The sequence below is a fragment of the Colossoma macropomum genome, unplaced genomic scaffold, assembly GCF_904425465.1.
Source record: "Colossoma macropomum unplaced genomic scaffold, Colossoma_macropomum, whole genome shotgun sequence".
Lineage (NCBI taxonomy): Eukaryota > Metazoa > Chordata > Actinopteri > Characiformes > Serrasalmidae > Colossoma > Colossoma macropomum.
Genome location: NW_023494790.1, coordinates 36,484,996 through 36,509,258, shown reverse-complemented (window position 1 = coordinate 36,509,258; position 24,263 = coordinate 36,484,996). Strand labels below are relative to the sequence as shown.

Below are 24,263 nucleotides of genomic sequence, written 5' to 3'. Positions count from 1 at the left end.
ACGTCAAACATGTCTTGGTTTGACGACTACAGCTGGCTTTAGGGGGAAATTGTGTGAATTAGATATTTCAAACCTTTTAAGCTTCTCAGTAGTAGCCCTTGAATTCACAGTTTGCCTCAAGTGAGCGATTCTATTTTACGATTAATGCCTTCAACAAATCTTAATGAAAGAAACACTTGATAGGCACTGGGGTTTTCAGCAAGGCCTTCATGTTTGAAACCAACAGTTCCAGATTGGGACTTTGGGGCAAAACGCTGTCTGAAGTAGTAACAGACAAAAGGAGGCTAATTTAAGAATTCAGTAATTCATCAGTACTGAATTTAGCTGCATTTTATATATCTGGACATTGAGTATTGCCAGATTTTTAGGTATTTAGATTTAACTGAATCTCAGCTCTGTTGTAGCTATTAGTTTGTGGCATGAGTCTCTCTATATTTGAATGGGACAAGATTTCCTGATAATACTTGAACATCTAAATCAAGTCCAATATCATTTTTAAATGATTGTAAATTATGTATTTATATATATTTTTAAAAGCCATTCTTTTATATATGTATTATGCAGATGGTTTACCTGTTTAACCAACAGTTAAAAGCTGTAGTTACATAATCTACAGTTTCACTTAGTCCATCTCTATAAAAACTACTTTGTTTTATTTTTGTGTTTCTGTCCAATTTCATGTAAATTTGGACACTCCTCAAAGAAAACACATCTTAAATGTTCCCCATAGCAGGCCAAAAACTGTTTGTTTCCATTAGGTAGTTAGACCACCTTTTTATGTATTTAATTTCCAGTCAAAACAGCCATAAAATGCAATTATTAATTTTTCAATGTCAGGAAAAAAGGAGAAAATACATATATTTAACCAAACGTTACACAGAAGCCTCAACAACTAAATGTATTTCAAAATTTTCAGTACTTAGTGTGTCCACTTTTTACCTTTATTCCAGCTTCCGTTCTTTTCAGGAGACTCACTTTCAGTTTCTCAAAAAAATCTGCCGACATACCTCAGTCTTAAAAGTTCAGTCTTAAAAGTTGGTTTAGCCTTTTATGCTTCTCATGAACCAAGTAAGCCTGAACGCATTTGATGCTGAGGTCTGGACTCTGGGGTGGACAGTCCATTGTTCTGAGAACAGCAGCAGCGTTTGTTAGGGGTCCCATTTTCCCTTTATCTTTTAATCATTTTTTGAACTCATGTTTTGGAAACTCCTGTTTCTTTTTAGTTATTGTCCCTTGAACGTTCCTCTTCCTTATGCAAGTGGATTATCTTGTATCTGATCTCCTCAGAAACATCTCCCGAATAATGCAGAATGTGTATTTAGACCCTGTTTACACCTGGTCACTTCATGTGTCTAGTATCTGGATTGTATCCTGATAAGCCACATGCATTTATTCTTGGTAGACAAATGCATCTCAGTCCACCTCCTGAAGTGGTTTGAGTGATCAGATTCGTATCTGTTTTAAATGCATCTTGGGTGCGTTTACACTTGCATTTTTATGAGGCCTCATTCATCTATAATCCTGATCCTCAAGGTGCAGGAAGTGACCAGGTGTAAACGGGGTCTTAATGGTCATTTTGACTGGAAATTACATTAATAAAGGATGGTCTCTGACTTTGGCACAATACTGTAGGTCAAAGGGTTTAACGGTTCTTTATCTGGCTGACTGTTGCTTCTTGCTTTCTGTAGTCTCAGGTCTTTTGGGATTCCAGGAGAAGCTGCTCATGCTAGCTGTAATTCAGTTTCATTTCTGCAATAAAAAGCAGCATATTTTTCACCTCTATTGCTTTTGTGGTTTGAACAATATGACTCAACACTCATGATGTTAGTGTCCATGTACGACACAGCAAAAAAAAACCCCAAAAAAACAGCAGGACATACATGACAAACTCTGCAGCTGTTTTATTGAACGTAACGTAATATTATGTACACTCAGACTGAAAAGAAGGCTACATTTTCAAAATTAATTTGGTGAATATAATTATTAGTCCCATTTCTTTCTTATTTGGCACCCAAAAAAGTCCAGAAGATCGACAGCCCCGATTATGTTAATGTTAACTTATGTTTTTTTGTGTTGTTCAGTGTTTTTGTTGTGTGTTGCAAGACGCTTCATCACAGACCACCCTTAATCCACACCTCAAAGCTTAATCCACAAGCGAGTGCATGAATATCCGTGTCCTAGGAGGTCATGCAGAATCGCTGTGATGTAATGGCATTTCTGTGATCACCTATGGTACCACTGGTGACTTTGATGAAAAACTACTGCATGCATGCACAGTGTGGTGGTGGTACCCACTGATATATCAGCCCGTTATGTAGGGAAATGGTGCTTGGGCCCCTAACTGATAACCAATATTACAATATTACAATTATGGGTGTTAAAGGCACGTTACTTATGTTGTGATGGTGAAAGTGTTGTGTAAACCCTTCCTGATGTTACAATTTGTATTGTTTTCAGCGCGAGATGCTTCTCTGCGTGTCTGCCGCCTGTAAAAGGCAGATTAACAGTGGTCACTCGTCATCAGAACTGCTGTCCTCCTCGGCCTCTGAGAGGTCAGCAATGGGGAATCGCAGGATGGCCGCCACACCGCTAAGCTGATTCAGTTCTGAGAGGGAGAGAGATTTCCACGTTTAGCCTCACTGTACTCAATGGAAAGCAAGAAAAATGTCTGATGCTCATCAACTAGGGATGTCCAGATTTGTTTTTTTCCCACAGTCCCAAAGTGACACCCTCTAAAGGCATCTTCTGTTTTTTTGGACTATGCAAATTATACAAGAAAAGTGAGTACAACCCTGTTCAATATGGTTGGTAAAGTATATATATATAACTTGATTTGTTTGTATAACAAAACAGACCCATTTAATTGGTTAAACTGTAATAAAAACTGTAATAAATGATTCATACGTTTAAAGGCAACAAAAGTCACCAGTGCAATTTCATTTGTTTGTATTTCTAATATTTTGCATGTCCACATTTGTTGTTCAAGCCTCCTGGGCATAGATACCAATATACCAAATGATTCTTTTCAGCTCTTCTTTAAGATTCCTTAAGATGTTCTATAGGATTCAGGTTAGTGGAAATACTTGGCCTGGTGATGTTTTTCACTCTCGTCTTCTATAAAAACTCGTGTGTGCTTTTTGCAGCGTGTTTAGGATCACTGTCCTGTTTCCTGTCAAGCATCTTGAGAGTAGGAATCACCTTTTGATTCAGTAATTTGGTCCATTCACTATGCTATCTATAAAAAGTCACTTGCTGAACTCATACTGCCTCATATTAACACACTACCTCCACCATGTTGCACGGTTGGCTCTATTCAGTCACTGTGATACTCTTGGCCAGATCCACACCAAACATGCTGAAACCTATTTCATCCAAACAAGTTATGCTTAGGCCCAATCTCATTTTACCCCTTGCCTCTTCCTTATCCGTCCGTTTTGTGTGTTCATGCCTAGGGGTAGGGTGTCCCGATTTTAGTTGAGATAGAGGGGTAGGGCGAAGTGTTAGAGCTACATGGCCCTCCAAACGTATGTTTTTCAGAGATTCCAAACGGAGGAAAAAAAAGGAAAACTGGCAAGATGGCTGAACAAGAGACCAAAGAAACCCACAAATGTGAGAATTTTCTCTGTTAAAATTACGATAATCATTGTATTATCTTAGTTTAATCTCATTTCAATGTATTATGATTTTCTTCATAACAAGAAAAAAAAAAATCGCTAGTAGTATGCTATCTCCATAGCTAGCTAGCTAAATTTCCTGTTCCACCTTAAATGGTGCAGCAGTTACATTCTGGGACCATTTAAGCTGGAACGGGAAAATTTAAACAAGAATCAGGTGAATGTCTGACTTCAGCTTCATATCACTGAAGAATTAGGGGTGGGTGATAATAAATAATTGCCCCCCTCTTTGAAGACATATGATGCCCTAAATGTAACTAAAGCCCAGCAGTGAGGAGCTGAACTTTGGCAGGGTCGCCTACAGAGCAGCGCTAGTAGCTGTTAATGAAGTAATGCTCTTTTTATTTGAGGGTCCCATTTCAGAGGGAAAGATTTCAACCACTACCCACTGTAACTCAGTTCCAAGTGGCAAGATGACATCAGAAAACAAGGGGTAAGGGTAAAAATAAGAAATGGGATTGGGCCTTAGCTTAATCTGACCTGGGAATGTGCTGCCAATTTTAATCAGGCTTTTTTTCCATGTTCTTTTGCAAACCTAAGTCTGGCAGTTTTGGACCAATTTGTTAATAATGGTTACACCATCAAATAAATATAGTGAATGGAGCATAATGTGTTAAAGCAACTTTAGCAAAGGGCTGAAATTCAAGCTTAATACAACAATGCACTAATTATGCTTTGATCAGATCTGACAGCTCTCAGATCAGATCAGGACATCTTTAACATCGACTTCGGTGCCAAACTCTCTGAGCAGAAACTTACGTTCTCCAGATACGTGCAAGCTTGAGAATATCCTTTAAAAAACAAATGGAAAACAGAAATCACAGAATAAACCAGCTGGCAGTAGAGAAAAAGATTCACAATTCAAAACTGTACTGAAGTGAACTGAATATAATGGATATTTGGTACAAAGTTTCTATGTAGATGTGCGTATATGTATCCAAGTACAACGGCAAAATGAAGCTTTACAGAAGTGGCATATTTACCTGACAGTCCCTCCGTTGTCCTTCACATTGTCCACGAGCCGGACGTAGCGGTTCCGGGTGGCTATGTCTTGATGTCTAATACAAAGAGGAAAAGGAAACAAAAATAACAACACTGTCTACACACAACCACAGAATCCAATAGAGCTCGCTGACGTCCACCTGGGACATCCTCCACTGAACCACTTAGTTCAGAGGTGTCCAAACTTTTTCCCAAAGAGGGCCAGGCCAGGTCGTACCGTGTCAAAATATCTGAGGGCCGACATATTATTCACAAACGTTTTCAGAATATCAGCGCATAGAATCGAAGCTTCCTGTGAGCTACTGTGTTTCCTATCACTGTATAAAAGATGCACGAGGCTTCTTTATTGTTTAATTGCTCTGAGCGATTTGGATCAGTAAGCACTGATGACAGACAATGAAATTGTTTAAGAGGAACAATAAAACTAATTTAACATGTTAAGTATATTTCTATTAAAGTGTTTACTTCTTAAAAAAATTATTTGCTAGAAAAATGAAACAAAAATGTGCACATTTTTCAGTTTTGTTAGATAATGTTCTTTACATATCAAGTAAATACAGCGAACACATTCAGAAATCACTTTGTTTAACGAGAAGAGCGGAATAAACAGCATAAATTGCGAAGTTTTTGTTCAACTTCAAACGGTTAATATGTACTGATCTACTGAATTTGCTCTGCTAAGAAGTATTAAGTAAATGAAGCCGCAGATCTAGTTAGAGAAGGAAAGCTCTTAAACTTTAGCTAACTTTGTTACCACAGTGCGGTGCATTACGCTGCCACCATTAGGTGAAGGAAAAAACTGCAGCGTATTGGCTGGCAGGTCACTTATAACACACTCTTAAACAGAAGGCAGGGGCCAATTAAAACCTGTCCGTGGGCCACATTTGGCCCTGGGGCCGGACTTTGGACACCCCTGACTTAGTTACTCCTCCTGCAAGGATGCCAGTAAAATATAGATTTTAATACAATACATTGGTTGCCAGACTAATTGTACAGTATATTTTATTCACACTACATAATACTCACCTGAACAATTTGTCACTGATCAGCAAAATGTCGATGGCTAAAGCTTCACTGGCCTTTTCCACATGTGCAAGACTGTAATGAAAATATTTCTCATTTTTAGATCATTCATACTTTTCAAGAGGAAAATAATACAAATACTACTTCTAATAATAATAATACATATTAAAAATCCTTACTAACCCGTAAAAGGCTCTGTCAGGTTCGTGCTGCAGCATCTTGTAAAAATCCTCTAAAGCCTTGACCTCCCCTGCGGCCTGGAGACATCATCAGTGATTTAGTGTTGAGTTTATGTTGTGCTTTAAATAACAGGAGCTGAATAATGTGGTCAGGTATGTTACCTTTGTGTCGGAGAGACGACTGGTTACCGCTGGATCAGACAGGATCTCTGTAGAAGCAATATTCAACATTTAGAAATGACATGTTAAGGTGCAATTTTAGCTATGAAGCATATTCAAATATACACTTCCCATCGACTTTATTAGAATCTCCTCCCTTTAGCTCTACCTTTCAAGTGTACAGTTAGAGGCTGTAGTTGAAAAACCTAAACCCTGCTTAAGTTAAAGTAAGTAAAAAGAAGTGAACATTAACCGTAAGGATTGATCAAACTGTAATTGCCTTTAGTTGGACTTTTAATGGAATACACTTTCAGATTTGCACAGTTTTGCTGCTGTCATAACAACAGTAAAACAGTCATATCCAAAACTTTGACTCCTGGTCAAGTTACATGTTTCTGTTGATTTTCTAAGTGAAAATAAGATGTTAACACATCGTCTACAGAAAACACATTCCTGTACATTTTAATGTACAATTGCTGTTTATTTGCTGAATTTAAAATGTGGGAAGATACACTGATCAGGCATAACATTATGACCATATATCCTTGTTTCTATGCTCATTGTCCATTTTATCAGCTCCACTTACTATATAGGTGCACTTTGTAGTTCTGCAGTTACAGACTGTAGTCCATCTGTTTCTCTGCATACTTTGTTAGCCCCCTTTTACCCTGTTCTTCAGTGGTCAGGACCCCCATGGACTGTCAAAGAGCAAGTACTGTTTGGGTGGTGGATCATTCTCAGCACTGCAGTAACACTGACGTGGTGGTGGTGTGTTAGTGTGTGTTGTGCTGGTCTGAGTGGATCAGACACAGCAGTGCTGCTGGAGTTTTTAAACACTGTGTCCACTCACTGTCCACTCTATTAGACACTCCTACCTTGTCGGTCCACCTTGTAGATGTAAAGTCAGAGACGATAGCTCATCTGCTGCTGCACAGTTTGTGTTGGTCATCCTCTAGTCCTCCATCAGTGGTCACAGGACGCTGTTGGCTGGATATTTTTGGTTGGTGGACTATTCTCAGTCCAGCAGTGATACTGAGGTGTTTAAAACCTCCAGCAGCACTGCTGAGTCTGATCCACTCAGACCAGCGCAACACACACTAACACACCACCACCACGTCAGTGTTACTGCAGTGCTGAGAATGATCCACCACCCAAATAGTACCTGCTCTGTGTGGGTCCATGGGGGGTCCTGACCACTGAAGAACAGGGTAAAAGGGGGCTAACAAAGTATGCAGAGAAACAGATGGACTACAGTCTGTAACTGTAGAACTACAAAGTGCACCTATATAGTAAGTGGAGCTGATAAAAATGGACAGTGAGTGTAGAAACAAGGAGGTGGTCATAATGTTGTCTGATCGTTGTAAGTAAGCAGGTAAGTAAGTAAGTAAGTAAATAAATAAAGCATAATAAAGCAACATTTTCCCCTCAACATGTTAAACTAAAATTTGCAGGAAAGTGCCATATTTATGCCATATTTTGTTTGTTTGTTTGATGTGTACTTATTTTCCTTTAGAGAATTAACAAAACCTGGAATTTGACCAGGGGGGTTTTGTGATGTCCATCACAAAATTGAGGCATTATTGTCTTTACAGTTGACCTGAAATTAAAATTGACACTTTCATCTTGTTAGTGCATGTACATAGTCACATAAGGCACAATTCATCATATCAGATCATGTAGAAAACAAATCTTGTTTTCCTGTAACCTGCCATCAAAATGTAAAGACTATTGCTGTCCTGATTTTTGATTACACCGCTGTGCACCAGCAAGTCTGACAAGATATCAACCAATAATTTCATGTTTCGCTTTCCCCTCCCACCACCTGCACCTGTCACCAAGAAAAACTGCTCAGCTGGCTCAGAGACCCTCCTTAATACCGTGTTTCTATACAAGGGTACTTTGACTTTAGGGTAATTCCACTGTTTTTTTTTCGTATTTCAACATGGTTATACGGTTAAAATGACCAAAGCGACAGACAAAGTGACAAAGAGAAAGAGAGGCAGAGAGATTTCTATCATCCAAACCTTTAAGAGAATACTTGTGTCCAGAAGAGGAGTGCACTAGCATGAATTTGGGTCTGTTCTCCAGCAGCACTTTGCAGTCTTGCCTCACTGCCTCTTTAAAGAGGTAAGTCATGAACTGGTCCTTAACGAAGCCTGGACTGGCCACCAGGACGCACTTGACCACTGAGAGAGAGGAGAAGATAAACAAGATGATACAGGAGCCGCATTTTACAAGGGTTAAAATGCAAAAGCACTAACAAAAAGTTTGTGAATGTCACTCAATGTCATTTCTAACAAATTGACTTAAAATGCCTTAAATAACATCATGTCTTGCAAAACACTATTATAGCATGTTTTGCTTTAAAAATTAAGAAAGTTTCCGTGTCTGACACATTTCTGCGAAGACTTTCATGTATATCGGAACGTGTATACACAAGCTTCCTCGACTTTTCCGTAGCCACTTATCCTCCTGGGTCGCGGGGGGAGCCGGAGCCTATCCCAGCGCTCAATGGGTGCAAGGCAGTAAACACCCTCGACAGGTTGCCACTCCATCACAAGGCAGACACACAGACATATACATTTGCACCTAGGGGCAATTTAGCATCTCCAGTTGGCCTGACTGCATTTCTGAGAACATGCACACTCCACACAGAAAGGAGCGCCGGTTGCCCGGCCAGGGGAATCGAGCCCAGGACCTTGCTGTGAAAGCTCTACCCACTGCCATCACTTACATGTTGTCATGTAATGAATGGAGAATCTCACCATCAAAATTGAAGTGTCTGAGAATACCCTGCATCACAGCCTCATAGAATCGCTCCAGCGCCTGAAAGAGAAAAGGCGATAGTTTGTTGGTGTCTGTACACATTTTTCTCCTTCAACACCAAACTAAAATTAAATATTTGAACTTTAAGTTTAACTTGGAGCAGAAGATCCACATCTGCTTCGTTATAAAAAAGAATTGAGCGAGCAGATGTGTAGAATTTGAATCACACACACACGTTTTCTAAGCTGCTTATCCTTCTGGGTCGCGGGGGGAGCTGGAGCCCATCCCAGCAGTCATTGGGCGGAAGGCAGGGTAGAATTTGAACCAAAATCGATCAAAATAAACATTTAATTTTCAAAACCACAAATGGGATCACAATTTGGACTTTGCCCAGGTGCAATTTGCTTCACCAAATGAAAAAATGCACTTTCAACCGGAGTGGATTTTGTGATTCCAGGGCTCTAGGCCAATAACATAAATGGCACTGCTGTAAGAATATTATAAGATTATTTAAATGGGAATTCCACTGATTTTTCAAAATTTTATAATAATTCAGTCATTGAGACTTGCCAACTTAGATGTCTTTACAGTGGCGGAGAATGGAACCAGGGGTCAGGTTTAATTGTTTATAGGTAAATAAAATTGCCATTTTATTTACTTCCCAAAATGACCAGTGAACCTACACGTGTCTTGATTTTTTATATGCGATGTTGATGATGGTAAAATACTACATTTTCTTTGGGGACTATTTTACATCACAACGCCCCACAAATAACCCTCTCATGACTCTGCAAGTTTCTGTGACGGAGCATTTTGAATCAAATCACTCTGAATGACTCTGTTTACATCTTAACCATTTAATTATGCAAAAGAAAGTGTATCAAGGCCTTTAACACTCTACAGGATCGGCTGTTTCCTTAGTAACTCTCAAATAAAGGAAGACGTTCACTGTAAAAGCTCAGTATTTCACGGCGGTTTCACCTTCTCGTGTTGGGTACAGCTGCCTTTCCTCTTGCGCGGAATAGTGACCTCCACCTTGGCCCTCAGCAGTGTCATGGCGGGGGTCACCAGCACCAGGTTGGCCAGGCCCTCCTGCATCACCACTGCAGCCACGTCTGCTTTCTGGGCGGGGTCACATGCCTGCTCTGTGGGTCAGGGAGAGGTTAGAGGTCAAAAAAATGATGATATCTGCTCAAAGCACTAATGAATTTATGATTCTAACATTAATGGTATTCAGATATTTGGATTGCTGTGACCATGACATCAACAACAACGACAAAGGTGTGAGGGCTTCTTGACAACTACACATCCTTTCAGACCCACAGCGCTGAGTCGTCTTCTCACAGTGGAAGGATGGACAGAAACACCTGTGGATGTTTTCAGATCTGAAGCAGCTTGATTTTCTCCTCTCTCTCAGAGATGAAAGCTTTAAGTGCTGTTTATCTGATGGGGGGCAGTTTTGGGGTCTACCAGGTCTTCCAGGTGGTTGTTAGGAGTCACATTTTCTCTGTAGCTTTTAGGCCTCCAGATTTGGAAACTCCTGTTTTTTCACTTATTGTTCTTTGACTTTCTCCTTCCTTGTGCAAGTGGATATCTTACATCTAATCTCTTCAGAAATGTTTCCAGAAAATGAGTAACATATACTTAATGGCTACTTGACTGGAAATTAAATATTAATTTCCTAATTTTACTGACTTTTGCATTCACAGCTCAGTCAGCTTTTCAGCAGAGCAAACATAGATATCAACAATATTAAGTAATTAGATGATTAAACACCCCCCGATACCCCCACACAATTGACCTCCGACCTCCATATCCCCACCTTCCTGCCCCTACCCTTCTGACCCCAACACTACACATATGTATATATGTGTATTGTCAACAATGTTGTTACTGCTGTTATTATTTGAAATATTGTTATTGTATATTCATGTTGTTATTGTCATTGTTGTCATTCTTATGATGCTTTGGCAATACTGCACTTTACAGTCATACCAATAAAGCTACACTGAACTTGAACTTGGTGGTCATGACAACAGTTTTTTCTATTATAAAAGCTTTACCTTCTACATATTTATGTATTATGATTTCCTACTTCTTTGAAAAATAAGCCTCATGTTTCACGTGATGGGCTGTTCGTCATAAATGTCACACTTTAATGTGCTCAGCTTAAGTATCTAAACCTGGGTTAACAGAGAAAGCTGAAGGAACCCAGTCCAAGTTGAATGTGCTTCATGAGACAGACCCCTGACAATAAGGAAATAGAATGAAGACAGAATATTTACCGATTCTGTCCAACACCACGCTGTCCCAGACTTTTTTGGCAAGAGTGAACTTCCTATTAAGCTCCAGTTCAATAGTGTGATAGGCCCCCATCTGAAGAAAGAGATGAGAAAGAAGATGAAAAGAAGATGAAGGAAGGAGGTTAGGATTTGATGCAGAATATCATCACAAAACATAATACTGCGATACTCAAGTGTATCAATATTTCCTTACACCCCAAAGGGGAGCGCTTATGAAAAAGTGGCATACATCATCCATGGCTGATCAGACTGAGGATGCCTTCTATCTAGTCACTCATCCAACACAGAGGCAGTTTTGTCTTATTATTCTTATTGTATACCTCTGTATTCTTGTTTTTTGTGTATTGTCATAAAATTATTACCTACATTTTCTCTTTGTTATGTTATTTATAAATTATTGATCACCTCAGACCTTTAAATGTATTGACACGCCTCCTAAGAAGCACCTTCTCCTTTTTAACCATGAGATGCAGGACACCTGATCCTTAAAAAGGCAACCCCCCCCCCTTACTTCATCTATGGCAACATTTACAGCACTGTGGTTCAGCACTTCAGATGCAAATTACAGCAACATATCAGTCCATGCGGTTTGAGTAAAGCCGTTGATCACTGACCTTAACATACTGGTTCTCCTGGATGTTGGTGCCCTTCACCCTGAGCTGACAGGCCTGCGAGTCAAAGTCGATGGTTTCCACGCAGAGGGTCAGTGTGGTGCGGACTCGCGAGCTTCCCACGCTTCCCGTGGACGACTCCGTCTGCACCTTCCTGTTAGGGACACATAGTGGCATCAGCGAAACAAACTATTTGCTCATTAATTCACTGAGTTCTCTCTTTCTCTTAGTGCACATTTCTGTCAAATAGATAACAGCATGTCAGAAACCACATTAGCAAGTATATGAGATGACTTAATGTAGTTCGAAACAATAATGTGATGATTTAGGCATGCAGTTTACACAAAGCTAACCTGGCAGCTATAGGCTTGCATTATTTCTTAGCTACATTAGCCTCGTAGGTCTAATGCAAAACTAAAGAAGCAAACTTCAGACTCCAAGCACGTCTTAGCTGATCCACTACATTTGGGGTCAGACAAAAAAACAGCATAATTCTGCATATTTTATTTTAACATGTGTTACAATAAAAAGTTTGAAGACAATGTTATTTTACATGCACCATTACCTGATGGTGGAAGCTCTCAGGCTGTCGCCCACCTGCAGTAAGTTGTAGGTGTGCCACATATCCTCTGCCTCCTCGGGTATCAGTGTCACCTGACTAAAAGAAAAAAACATAAGACATCAATCCCAAAGCATAACTAAGGTCTGGGTCCCCCAATTCTACTCCTGTAGCCCCCTGCACAGACACATTGACTTGTCCTCTTTGCTCTAACATACCCTTTTTAAAGGTGCAGTTAGTAAGATTTAGCTGCATCTAGTGGTGAAGGTGCAGATCACAACCAGCTGAATCCCCCTCCCTCACCACTCCCTTTCCAAGCGTGTAGTAGAACCTACGATGGCCATCAAGTGTTCTGCCATCGCCCGTCCAAATTTCTTTTTGCTTCTTCATGTTTTTGCTTCTCTGATGACAAAGACTCACCTCCTATGTGTGTTTCTTGTGCTTTTTTACGCTAAATAATAAGCAGGATTCTCCATTTGTTAAAATTTGGGTTCTTAAACTTCTCACAACACAAAATGGTTAGCCAGCACCGACAGCCGCTTCAATTTAAAAATCGCAAAAGGCCAGTGTTTGGTGTGTCTGCTCTGGGCTACTGTAGAAACAAGGCAGCACAACATGGCGGCCTCTGTTGGAAGAGGAGCCGCTCCCTGTGTAGGTATGAATGGCTCATTCTAAGCTAATGAAAACACAACGATTTATAGTTACAGGTATTTATACACTAATGAAAACATGGTTTTGTTTACTATATTCCATTTCAGCTAACAGATCCCCCTAAATCTTACACACCTCATACACCTTTAAAGGAAAAGTCCTGTAAAAAGAATAACCCCCCCATAAACTTTTATGAGGCACTGTCAAAATCAATGAAAGAAATCTTATTATTATTGCAGTGATGCAATATTCTCCAACAGTTACGCAATTACTTCCATCTCATGAGACTAATCTACTGTTTCCAGACGTCACATCTTTACACCAGCAAGTAAAACAAATCTTTCCTTGTTATTTATTCATGTAATAAATAATAATATATTTATTTATATAAATAACAATATGTTTTCAAATAAGACTTTGATGTAGTATCTAGACACGGTTAAAGTATCAAAGCGTGCCGTTCACTCCCCAGTCCTCACGTGTAACTGAAGTTGCACAAACAGCCTGTTTTGAATTCATTGTTTTTGTGATGTCTTATATTCATGTTGAAGTTATAAGGAGTGTTTGAGCACAGACTGTTCTTTTTGAATGAGATACAATAACGCAGCCAATCAGAACAGAGTTAATTTACATAAATCAGTGTTAAATCAGTAACACAGCCTGTCAAATTCTGAAGGATAAAGAGATGGTGGAAAACGATTATGTAAAAATGGATTATGACTTGTTGTTTGGTACATAAATCTGGGACTTGTGGCTTCCTTCCCCAGAAACATAACAGTTTTGGAAAATTAATTCCTATATTTAATGCATTTTATATGTGAGCACTGGCAAATTAGGTTAACAGTAAATATATTTGTGTTAATAAGCAAATATAACTAAATATATGGATATGGAATTTGGTTGGAGTCAAAGACTCAACGACTGTATCGTAATCACGTTGGTGTTAGTGGGCGTGGTCATGTCGACACTAGGGCGTGGTTAAAATGACAGTGGGCGTGGTCATGAATTCGCCCTACGCCGAATAGATAAAACAGCGCCAGTCAACAGAACCGACTTCAACACAAAACGGCTATAATAAGCGGTTTAATTCAGACTTTATGAAGAATGTTATGATCACAACGTAAACACAAAACTAAATATGGATCAGAATTGGTCTTAAAGTGATGAAATACGGGGTGATTTTTGATCTCTGAGGGTTGTTTTGGGTTACAGACCGAGTTAGCCAGCCGGCTAGTAGGTTACCTTACTGTAACTGAAACTGTCCCTTACCCCGCATTATCCTTCTCAATGTCCTTATGGAGCAGCTTCATGGTCGCTCAGCTCTCCTGCTTTGCCTTGAATAACGTGTGGACGTGTTTTACGGCGTGTTAATCCATGAATTCGTTGTTTTGGGTTCGTCTTGGTCGGTAAACTCCAGCCATTCTCTCCACAATGAATCACCGACTCAGCAACGTGGGGCGCCGCGCGCAGCGTCATTCAGTCGCGACGAGAAGCAACGCGGCCGTTCGCAGTCAGACCAGACACACTTAAAGGGGAACGCCACCATTTTTTTCAAAATTTCTGGATAATTCAGCCCTTGAGACGTAAACAGAGTCATTCAGGGTGGTTTAATATGAAATGGTTAATTTGTAGAGCAACTTACTGACGATGTCTTTACAGTGGTGATGATAGGAACCAGGGGTCACAATGACTACAACACAAATATAGACATTTTATTTACTATCCAGAACCGCCAGAGAACCTACACGAGTCTTCTGAGTTTATATACATAATGTCATTCTATTCTGAATAGCATTTCTCAAAACTTATAAAACAAAGGTCTCAGACAAGACAGAGTATCTGTAACCATTTCATGTAAACACTGCCTGTGAGGGAGCTTTTAGAGGTGGACATCTGGTTCCTATCACCACCACTGTGAACAATTCTGACTCAGTACGTTTGTCCAGAACTAATGACTTTGTTTACATCTCAGCATTTGGAGTATGAAGCCATTTCTATAATTTCTATCCACTGTAGATTCACGCTGCACTATGCAGTCTGGGCATAGTGATGGTTTTGTAGTAATACACACTAACCAGCCACTTCGTTAAGTACACTTACCTTGTATATCCGCTCATTGTCCATTTTATCAGCTCCACTGACCATATAGGAGCACTTTGTAGTTCTACAGTTACAGACTGTAGTCCATCTGTTTCTCTGCATACTTTGCTACCCTGTTTTTCAATGGTCAGGACCCCCAGGGAGCAGGTACTGCTTGGGTGGTGGATCATTCTCAGCACTGCAGTAACACTGATGTGGTGGGGGTGTGTTAGTGTGTGTTGTGCAGGTGCAAACGGATCAGACACAGCAGTGCTGCTGGAGTTTTAAACACTGTGTCAACTCACTGTCCACTCTATTAGACACTCCTACCTTGTCGGTCCACCTTGTAGATGTAAAGTCAGAGACGATAGCTCATCTGCTGCTGCACAGTTTGTGTTGGTCATCCTCTAGTCCTTCATCAGTGGTCACAGGATGCTGCCCACAGGATGCTGTTGGCTGGATATTTTTGGTTGGTGGACTATTCTCAGTCCAGCAGTGACACAGAGGTGTTTAAAAACTCCAGCAGCACTGCTGTGTCTGATCCACTCAGACCAGCACAACACACACTAACACACCACCACGTCAGTGTTACTGCAGTGCTGAGACTGATCCACCACCCAAATAGCACCTGCTCTGTGAGGGTCCATGGGGGTCCTGACCACTGAAGAACAGGGTGACAAAGTATGCAGAGAAACAGATGGACTACAGTCTGTAACTGTAGAACTACAAAGTGCACCTATATGGTCAGTGGAGCAGATAAAATGGACAATGACTGCAGAAACAAGGAGGTGGTGTTCATGTTATGGCTGGTTGGTGTAGATATATGTTATATTCTTATGATAATGGAATATATTAGCCTTCATAGATCATTTCTCAATGTTGGCGAGTTAGAACTGCAGCACCCACAGCCAGTAGATGGTGACATAACACAGTACAAGACGTTTCCACCTGTTGAGCACATGGACGCGACTTCCTGTGACCCTTGCAATGTTTCCACATAGATCTTATCTGCAGCTTAGTGGTGTAGATGGAATCTACAGGCGCAGTGAATCATTTGTTGTTAAGGTCACTGCTGTAAAGGACCGGATCTACTCAAATTGCATAATATAAAATATAAACGAGCATTTGACTGGCTTAGTGGAGCTGCAGTGAAACAAACAAACAAACAAATAAATAAGTGTTTTTAATGCCCACATGGTCTCCTTCTGCTTTTGGTTCCACAAAATACAGTGGATGAAGGCATGAGCTTACGGCCTGCGGTCCAAGAGCAACAAAATTCAGTTGTAAGTGAAAATCACATTAAAACAATAAAAAACAATCCACAAGCAGCGATCAAATGTTTTTTAAATAAATGTAATAATAATAATAGGTGTTTTAATGACTATGATAGTCATAAGTAAGCGGTTTAGATGATGTATGTATGTATTAATGTGTAAAGTAAAGTGTTTTAACGACTGCAATATAACAAATAAAACATTAATAATACTAATACTATTAAGGTTACTACTGCTACTACTACTAATAATAATAATAATCAATGATCAGTGTGATCTATTCATAACATAAGTAATCAATGTAAAAAAAAACAAATAAAACATTTATAATACTATTAATGTTACTACTGCTATTACTAATAGTACCACTACTGCTACTAATAATAATAATAAAAGGGGTTTTAATGACTGTGATCTAATAAAACAGAAGTAACCGAAGTAAAAAAATAAACAAATAAAAAATATAATAACATTAATACTATTAATGTTGCTACTGCTACCAACAACAACAATACTACTACTACTACTACTACTACTACTACTAATAATAATAATAGGTGTTTCAATTAATGTGATCTATTAATAACATAGTAATCAATGTAAAAAATAAACAAATAAAAAAATATAATACTATTAATGTTACTACTGCTACCAACAACAATACTACTACTACTACTACTACTACTACTAATAATAATAATAATAATGAAAATAATAATAATAATTATTGTAATTATAGTAATAATAAGTATTTTAAATAGCTGTACCTATCAATATCTGTTGTTTAAAATAAACGCCTTTATTAATTAAAATGAAACGATACGGCTCGAAGCCGCTCATACAGGTTTTATAGACAGGAACTGGATGTGACCCGCCTGAAGCGGACAGACAGACAGTCGGCGGCGGAGCTGCGGCGGCTCTGATTTAACCACCGAAGGACGGAGGCAAAACTAAGATTAATACTCGTATGAGTCACTGGAGCAGGGCTGTTGCCACTGTCTGCGTGTTCTACTGACAATTACCCGAGATATATTTAATTTCTAGACTAAATAAACCGTGTGTGTTCGCGAAAGGCGGCGTGTTTGTCGTTAGCGTTCCGCTAGCAGGCTAGGCTAACGTTGGCTGGCTGAGTCTGAGGTAATCTCCGGGCGGATCTACCCAGAGAGGAGAAACGGGACAAACGAGCAGAAAATGACCGAGTCCGACAAATTAAACATCGACTCCATCATCCAGCGCCTTTTAGAAGGTAAAATCGCTATTGTGAACCGTTTTAACCGAGTTTCTTGAAAGTTTTCCTCGCTCGGCCGGTTAGCCGGTTAGCCCGGTGCTAGCAGAATTATACGGAAAGAGGTCTATTTTCTCGTTGCATGTAATGTATGCGTATTTTTCACTAATGTCGATCATTTATTTAACCTGTTTAGTTATTCGTTTCATGTGTGTTGTCTTTTTTCTACATTCTGGCAACAGTTAAGGTTGAGATATAGGCTTGTTAACGTAGCTAACCGGCTAGCTAGCTAGCAAACACTCCGGCGGTTGTCGTTGTGTTTTAAGTCATGTATTAATTTTAGTCATATAAACTTTAGTTTTTATTTTCATTTTTTAACTAACTGTTACATTTATATCGTAGTCAGCCAGTTTACTTTATTTCATGGTAAAAGGTGGTGTTACATATACCGGTATTTAGTACCTATATATTTGTTTTAATCAAAGGAAGTTAATTAACTAGGTGTTTAAGTGGAAATGTGCTGAACTTATGATGTTTTATAAGTGGGAGAAATATTTGTTTTCATTTTTTTCTGGTTTTCAAGTGTCTACTATATATTGTGTATATATGTATTTATACTAATGACCCTCGTCCTCTTCTTCCCCTCATTTTAGTCAAGGGCTCTAGACCTGGTAAAAATGTCCAGCTGACGGAGAGTGAGATCCGCGGCCTGTGCCTGAAATCCCGGGAGATTTTCCTCAGCCAGCCCATCCTGCTCGAACTGGAAGCACCACTCAAGATCTGCGGTGTGTTTTATTGACAAAAAAAGCAGTAAAACTGATGTTGAGGTGGAAATAGTCTCTTTAAAATGTTTTCTACTTTGCAAAAGAGTAACCTCCCTGTCCTTATTTTTTCAGGTGACGTCCACGGTCAGTACTACGACCTGCTAAGGCTGTTTGAATACGGAGGCTATCCACCAGAAAGCAACTACTTGTTCTTGGGAGACTACGTGGACAGGGGGAAGCAGTCTTTGGAGACAATCTGCTTGCTGTTGGCCTACAAGATCAAATATCCAGAGAATTTCTTTCTTCTCAGAGGAAACCATGAGTGTGCCTCCATCAATAGGATATATGGTTTTTATGATGAATGTGAGTATGCAGGGAAGGATCGGCACAAACCTTTCTGTCAAAAGTGCTGATATGTGTGTTTTAGACATCAAATGATTTAATGGCACTGTGTAAAATGCTATTGTTGGTTCCATCACACAGGTTTGCTTCTATGTTTGTGTGCACATGTAATTGAATTGTTCACAGCTTGGGGCCAAGGCTTGAGAGCTTTGTGGGCACAGATTAGACGTTTTTTCTGGTTCAGAAGGTTTCACTCAGTGTAATTTGGTTGTAAGTGGTCCAGAATGATTGAATGCCTTTTTTTCTTAACCACAAATGCTTTAACTGTGGACTGTTTCTGATTGCAGGTAAAAGGAGGTATAACATCAAGCTATGGAAGACCTTCACAGACTGTTTCAACTGCTTACCAGTGGCTGCCATTGTCGATGAAAAGATTTTCTGTTGCCATGGAGGTACATATAAATATTACACCTTGTGTATGAATTGTATGGGAGTTAAGCCAGAGTTACTTTACCCCAAATATCAAAGTCTCTGCTGGTTGGCTGTAGTGTAACAGTAGTCTAATAATGTATGGTGGTGAAAGGCTCAAATCTAAATGGGTCCCACTCGTAGCCAGAGAAATTGAGGGGGGAAAAAAAAGAGTAAATGCTGCAAATAAAGTAAGAAAAACGGTGAACAGACACTCACATTTATAGAAGAGCTTTAGAATTAATTGAGTTTATGGCAGGAGGACAGTGGGCTGTCTTTACAACTTAGTCAACACCGATCACATCTCCCGTTCACTGCCTCGCAAATGTGACTTGTGTCTTCTTTGTGTTGCTGCAAAAGGTGGCAAACTATTTTATCTACATTTGTTTTGTTGTGAGTTTTAGCAACAGCTTACAAGCTCTACTGAATGTTTGATTCCAAATTTTTTAGTTGCCCAAAAAAACTCAACAGAATTCAAATGTGAGAGACGGTCTTTTTAAAACTTTGTTAGCATTTTAACAGTTGTGTAGTGTATCCAAGGTTTTCATTAGTTAAATACCTCATCTTTTCATGAGCTTTCTTCTATATATTTATTTTTTTAACCCCTGTTCAGGCCTAACCCACTTTACTGGCTGCCTTCACCCTTGGGGATTCATCCCAGGACCTTTATTTAGCATTGCCCCCATTTTTTTTGGCCATCACTGTTTCATCTTTTAGGGCTACAGCTCATGACGTTTTGCCCTTGTCACCGGTTTCTGTAAAAGCACTTTAAATAGCTGTAGTACTATGTTTCCATAATAAAACAGACTTTACACTGGTTTCCTCTATATTAGTTCTTGCGTTTTGTGGCTTTGCGGTTATAGCTAAACCCTATCAGCAAAGAATCACTAAAATGTGGTTTATATATATGTGTGGCTTTTTTGACTCAGTGTTGAGTTCCTTTTTGACTTTCCCTTTGGTGTCTCCAGGCCTCTCTCCTGACCTCCAGTCCATGGAGCAGATCCGGCGTGTGATGCGTCCCACGGACGTGCCTGACCAGGGCCTGTTGTGCGACCTCCTCTGGGCCGACCCGGACAAAGACGTAATGGGCTGGGGAGAGAACGACCGTGGTGTCTCCTTCACATTTGGCTCTGATGTGGTGGCCAAGTTCCTTCACAAACACGACATGGACCTCATTTGCAGGGCCCACCAGGTCTGTAGAACTCAGAATGGACTTCAGCTCAGTGAAGCATCAAGTAAAAGCAGTGTGATTCCAGAGATACGCAATTATGCGTCAGTATTGGCAAATAAGGAGTTTGCGTCGTTGTCTGTGCAGATACAAGTCTGTTTGTTTGTTTATTTTTGTATAAACACTGCTTTGCAGGTTTATTCTTGAAAAATGTGCAGAATCTGATCAATTTGGTTCATTATGCCCAAACATTTGCATTGGCTTAGAATTTTGATAGTAGTTCATCCCTTCTTGGCTTCTCCAACCAATTTTTGATGTGGTTTGAAGAGTAGAGCTGGCACCGTTCTGATATCAGTATTGGGCTGATGTTAGCCAGAAACACTGGATTGGATATTGGAGGTGGGGAAAAGACTGAATCTGATTCGGTTTTAAATTTAGCGTGACACACAGCAGTTCACATGATAACGTGGCATAGCATTTATTGTGAGAGCAATGAATAGCAATTATAATTCCAGTAGAATTACATTTTTCAGTTACACTTCTGTTAAATAGATCTTTTGTTGTCCTGTTGTTGGTTTTTCTTTCTGTAGTGTAGTGAAGCGTTTGAGCAGTTTGAACATGATATTTTTAGATGGCCAGCTTTGTGAAGTACTTCAGTCAGAAATATCTCATTTAATAAAAAGTCGTCCCAGCATCAGTATCATTCATATTCAAGGTTTTAGTATCGCATTGGAGAAGAACAGGTGTGGTTGTAACTTAGCTGTTGGAAAGGCGTCCATTGACGTGGGAAATCCTCTGTTTCTGAGCAGGTGGTGGAAGATGGTTACGAGTTTTTTGCAAAGCGGCAGCTTGTGACTCTGTTCTCAGCCCCCAACTACTGTGGAGAGTTCGACAATGCGGGTGCCATGATGAGTGTGGATGAGACGCTTATGTGCTCCTTCCAGGTACGTGCACACACTTCCAGCTGCTGTGACTTGGCTCAAAATCACCTCTCTCCCTGCCTTTTAGGGTGTAAAAGCTTTGATGCGTTGAGGGTTCTGTTTGAATCAACACTACATTCCCGAGTATGCACTGCAACGTAATGTGCTCCAATTCTCCTACACAAACAACAGTCTATGGGACAGTGGTTACACCTCAATTCCACACAGTTCTGATACTTCAAGGTCTGCTACAAGTGCCTACATTACTACTACACTACTGAAGTTTTTGCATATTTTGAATAAACAATGGGCAGTTTGAGTTACACCACAACATTAAAAATTTTCTCTGGCCCACGGATTTGATGTGGTGTGTGTGTGTGTGTGTTTTTTTTTAAATAAATATGGCTCTTTTACTGGTTGAGTTTGACACCCCTGTGCTGGATGCTGAAGCAAAATGTTTGAAAGAAAAATAGCAAAGTTTAAAGCTTAATAGCGGGTTAATGTCTTTAGCGGCGACAGTCCAGTTTCTTGATCTCATGGCCTTCACATTAAGAATGTGCAGTAGTTTCTTGGAAATGCATGATTTTAGCCATTACATTTAATTCTGTGTTTTCGCTTGTGTTCCCCCTCAGATCCTAAAGCCCGCCGACAAGAAGTTAATGGCCTACGGTGGGGCGGGCGGCTTTGGCTCCGGCCGACCCGTCACACCTCCAAGAAACGCCGCCAAGGGAGGCAAAGCCAAGAAATAGCGCCCGCTACTCTATCGTACACACGTCCTTCCTCTCCTTTACTCTACCTCTCCTTTTTCTCCTCTTCTTTTCACCCTGGAACACCTAAGCAGAGCGTGTGGGACCCTTTTTTAGTTTTGTTTTTGCCTTTCCTGAGGCAAAATTGCTGTGAATGTTATTTTTTTTTTTTTGGTTGACCAATTATGAGTGATTGTTGGAGGAATGGCCAGATTGACTCGCTGGAATGTGAGAGGGTACATGGGAGAGACATCTTGTATGAGTAGGTGTATGTGATTGTGTGTGTGCGCATGCTCCTGGGGGGGCGGGAGGGGTTAGTCTCACTTTATTGTGCGATGTTTTGTTGGACGGATGGGGTGAGATTTGTATTATCCCTTTACCACTTTCTATAAATGATTTGATTAGTTTTCTTGTCATAGATCTATAATAATAAATGTGTATCCCTCTTTAGGGATCTTTTATTGGACCTAAGTGAAGCATTTCTCTTCAAACTCTTCAAAGCCTCAGGGTCCAGCTGTTGATCCCCTGAATAGGGAAGAGCTGATTGCACGCACCTTTAGCTCCAAAAGCAATCTGAGCAGAGAACGTGTGAGTGTGTGTGTGTCCAAGACAGGAAGTCGTTTTTTATCACTGCCACTGTTTAATGTGAAGCTTGTGTGTTGACAGTTTCTGTCCTCATCTTTCACGTTTAATTAGTTAGGACTTTTTGGCACATACTTTTCTTCGATAAATAGTATTTCCTTCTCTCGTCAGCAGGTGTCATGAGCGATCATCCACTGCATCTAAGCTTTCTCTGATAGGGCAAGAAGCACTGCTGGTAGGAGCTTTTTATTCTTTAGCTTAAAACCAAGGAGCTCACACAGTGAACAGGCAGGTAGGCAAGGTTTGGCCAGGTGGGTGCTGCATTAGTACAAAAGTACTGAGCATTCTTGTATATGTTTACTTTTTTTATCCCCTTTCCCTCACAGATAATGTAAGATTTGGCTTTAGTGTGTACTGCTCAGCAAAAGGGACAGAATAGAATCAGAGTTTTTGTTTGACATGATAGGTTTAGGTTTGTACAGCTTATTACTTGAATAAGAATCTCTCTCTGTCTTTCTTTCTCTTTTTTTTTGTAGTCTTTCATGAACTCAGCCAATAAAGTGAGAATCTCATACAAAACTGTTCATCCTACGTGTTCATTGATTTGTGATTGAGGTGAGTAGGGTAGCGTAAAACCAGCCTCAAGTAAAAGTGTTATTTTAATGACATGATGTCTGAGCAGACGTACAACCTCATTTCCAAAAAAGTTGGGACGCTGTGAACATGATTCTGTAGAGGAAATCACTGCATGGGCTCAGGAACACTTCTGAAAACCACTGTCTGTGAAAGCAGTTCATCACTGCATCCATAAACGCAAGTTAAAACTCTACTATGCAAAGACGAAAGCATATATAAACAGGATCCATAAATGCTGCCACCTTCTCTGGGCCTGAGCTTGTTTAAAATGGAAAAAGTGGAAAAGGGGAAGTGGAAAAGTGTCCTGTGGTCCGACCACTCAGCTTATCAGTGCACAGTTCAAAAGCCAGTATTCATGATGGTATAGAGGTGCATTAGTGCACATGGCATGGGTGACGTGCACATCTGTGAAGGCACCATTAATGCTGAACGATATATACGTTTTGGCGACGTGCTGCCATCCAGACGACGTCTTTTTCAGGAAAGACCTTGATTATTTCAGCAAGACAATGCCAGACCATATTCTGCATGTATTACAACAGCGTGGCTCTGTATTAAAAGAGTCTGGGTGCTAAACTGGCCTGCCTGTAGATCACACTTGTCAGCCACTGAAAACATTTGGCACGTCATGAAACGAGAATTACAACAAGAGAAACACCGAACTGTTGAGCAGCTGAAATCCTATATCAAGTAAGAATGGAAAAACATTTTCGCTTTCAAAGCTGCAGCAGTGTCTCCTCAGTTACCAAATACTTAGTGTTGTTAAGAGAAGAGGTGATGAAACACAGTGGTAAACATGCCCCCATCCTAACTTTTTTGGAGCTTGTTGCTGCGATCAAAGTCAAAATGGGCACATATTTTTCAAAAAACAATAAAATTTCTCAGTTTTAGCATTTGATATGTTGTCTTTGTACTGTTTTCAATGAAATATAGGGTTTACATGATTTGCACATCATTGCATTTTGCACAGCATCCCAACTTTTTTTGGAAATGGGGTTGTAAATGCAGCTGCTAAAGAAAACATCTTGAGTAAAACAGTGTTAGGTACAAGTACGTTTCCTGGCAAATTTACCTGAGTCAAACTAAATGTAATAAAAAGTAGTTAAAAATTACTGTAGAGTTAAAAGAAGCC

At 39.9% G+C, this 24,263-nt stretch overlaps 2 protein-coding genes across 2 annotated transcripts; one reads left to right on the top strand and one right to left on the bottom strand.

Moving 5' to 3' along the window:
• Window positions 1–1,883: 1,883 nt before the first annotated feature.
• Window positions 1,884–14,393, bottom strand: pelo (pelota mRNA surveillance and ribosome rescue factor). Its single transcript, XM_036573263.1, has 13 exons — window positions 14,197–14,393; window positions 12,283–12,375; window positions 11,721–11,871; window positions 11,089–11,179; window positions 9,785–9,948; window positions 8,803–8,863; window positions 8,062–8,223; window positions 6,041–6,087; window positions 5,883–5,956; window positions 5,703–5,774; window positions 4,658–4,732; window positions 4,434–4,465; window positions 1,884–2,605 (listed from the first exon to the last, which is right to left on the bottom strand). Exons 1-13 carry the CDS (start codon window positions 14,235–14,237, stop codon window positions 2,511–2,513), a joined length of 1,158 nt encoding a protein of 385 aa, XP_036429156.1. The 5' UTR covers window positions 14,238–14,393; the 3' UTR covers window positions 1,884–2,510.
• Window positions 14,394–17,146: 2,753 nt separating this feature from the next.
• Window positions 17,147–23,079, top strand: ppp1cab (protein phosphatase 1, catalytic subunit, alpha isozyme b). Its single transcript, XM_036573262.1, has 7 exons — window positions 17,147–17,526; window positions 18,159–18,290; window positions 18,402–18,632; window positions 18,959–19,063; window positions 20,048–20,271; window positions 21,057–21,191; window positions 21,800–23,079. The coding sequence occupies exons 1-7, from the start codon at window positions 17,472–17,474 to the stop codon at window positions 21,914–21,916; spliced, it is 999 nt and encodes a 332-aa protein (XP_036429155.1). The 5' UTR covers window positions 17,147–17,471; the 3' UTR covers window positions 21,917–23,079.
• The last annotated feature ends 1,184 nt before the right edge of the window (window positions 23,080–24,263 follow it).

Bases quoted from the DNA above. Each gene is read 5' to 3' on its own strand.
- pelo (XM_036573263.1), bottom strand. From the start codon at position 14,237: ATGAAGCTGCTCCATAAGGACATTGAGAAGGATAATGCGGG. The intron at 9,949-11,088 runs GTAAATATTCTG...CCTGACCCACAG, and splicing joins CGTGGTGTTGGACAGAATCG to AGCAGGCATGTGACCCCGCC. The intron at 5,957-6,040 runs GTAACATACCTG...TGATGTCTCCAG, and splicing joins GTCGTCTCTCCGACACAAAG to GCCGCAGGGGAGGTCAAGGC.
- ppp1cab (XM_036573262.1), top strand. From the start codon at position 17,472: ATGACCGAGTCCGACAAATTAAACATCGACTCCATCATCCAGCGCCTT. The intron at 17,527-18,158 runs GTAAAATCGCTA...CCCTCATTTTAG, and splicing joins CATCCAGCGCCTTTTAGAAG to TCAAGGGCTCTAGACCTGGT. The intron at 21,192-21,799 runs GTACGTGCACAC...GTTCCCCCTCAG, and splicing joins CGCTTATGTGCTCCTTCCAG to ATCCTAAAGCCCGCCGACAA.